The 1587-nt window shown below is 50.6% G+C and overlaps 1 protein-coding gene across 1 annotated transcript in view; it reads left to right on the forward strand.

Moving 5' to 3' along the window:
* The first annotated feature begins 83 nt into the window (after positions 1-83).
* Positions 84-1587, forward strand: part of SH2D6 (SH2 domain containing 6) — a 13456-nt gene continuing 11952 nt past the window's right edge. Inside the window, exon 1 of the mRNA XM_014530089.1 lies at positions 84-182. Coding sequence (XP_014385575.1) covers positions 84-182 — 99 coding nt within the window. The remainder of the gene's footprint in view (positions 183-1587) is intronic.

The raw sequence follows: 1587 nt of genomic DNA on the forward strand, positions 1-1587 counted from the left end.
TTTTTACTGTGTTTTGCTATATATTAAGATTAAAGATCTACATTTCTTCCAACTGAAATTTCCTTCGGTCAATAGGGCGCAGCATGGGCCACCTGGAGCCCCAGTCATGTTGGAACCACAGAGAGAAGGTGCCCAGGAGTGAGTCCACGGGGGGAATGGAGGAGCTGGGGAGGGAGAAGAAGGTAGGGGCCTGATCTTAAGAGACAACAAGAAACATTTGGTCTCCAAGGAATCAGGGGCAGTGACTACGGGTTTTAGGCAGAGCTGTCACGGGACACAGTTGCTGTGAGTAAAGGTTCCGGAAGAGGGAAGGGCAGGGGAGTGGAACAAAGGCACACCACCCTGGCAGGGGCAGAGGGAAGCAGGGTGGTGTCAGCTTCTGCACTTTACCCTCGAGGCCAGAGAAAGCCAACCTCAACTTTCAACCCCAACCCTAACCCTGTTGAAAGTTAGTGTGCTGCCTTCCAGAAAAACAGGTTAGTGTATCCACTTTCAGGGGAGATGACAGGAGGATCTGTTACTAAACTCTGAAGCTGCAGCAAAAAAATGATCATGCACCAGGGAGGAACATGCCGGAGACCCATCTTAGGAAGCTCGTCTGGGGCTCTAGTCCTCCATCGCCCATTGCGGCTGCCACCAGAGTAAGCTGACTCCGCGGGCCTGAGAGGGCGTGGGCTGCAGAGGAAGAGGCTCTCTGCCCGCTCTGGCTAAAACAGCCCCACATTCCCCTTCATCCATCAGCCCAGGAGGGTGGTTCCCTATTGCCAACCACCTCGCTTCAAGATTGTCCCTGACAGCCCTGGCCAGGTAGCTCAGTTGGTTAGAGCGTCCTCCCAATACGCCAAGGTTGTGGGTTTGATCCCCAGTCAGGGCACATACAAGAATCAACCAAAGAGTGCCTACATGAGTGGAACAGCAAATCAGTGTTTCACTCTGGCTGGTGTGGCTCAGCTGGCTGCGTGTGGTCCTGTGCACCGAGAGATGGCCAGTTTGATTCCTGGTCTGTCAGGGCACACGCCGGGTTTCGAGTTCCATTCCCTGTTGGAGAGGCAGCAGCCCATCCATGTTTCTCTCTCTCTCCCTCTCTCTCTCCCTCTTCCCCTCTCTCTAAAATCAATAAAAACATATTTAAAATAAAACGAACAAACAAAAAACCAAATTGCCCGGCCATCGTGGCTCAGTGGTTGAGCGTCAACCTCTGAACCAGGAGATCACAGTTTGATTCCCAGTCAGAGCACATGCCGGGATTTGGGGTTCGATCCCCGGTAGGGGGTGTGCAGGAGGCAGCCGATCAGTAATTCTCTCTCTTCAATGATGTTTATATATCTCTCTCCCTCTCCCTTGCTCTCTGAAATCAATAAAAATATATTTTTTAAAAACCGATGTTTCTCTTTCTCCCACCCCCCTCTCTCATACTCTTGCTCTCTCCCTTCCTTCCTCTCTTTCTAAAATCGATAAATAAATAACAAATTTTAAAGAAAGGATTGTCCCTGACATTAACTAACCCAACCACGGACAAAGTTCAACCGGACCTTGACCACCTGCTCAGGCAAAAATATCCTGAGGGACTCCTTCTCCTTCATCACC

This window comes from Myotis brandtii, unplaced genomic scaffold, assembly GCF_000412655.1.
Source record: "Myotis brandtii unplaced genomic scaffold, ASM41265v1 scaffold714, whole genome shotgun sequence".
Classification (NCBI taxonomy): domain Eukaryota; kingdom Metazoa; phylum Chordata; class Mammalia; order Chiroptera; family Vespertilionidae; genus Myotis; species Myotis brandtii.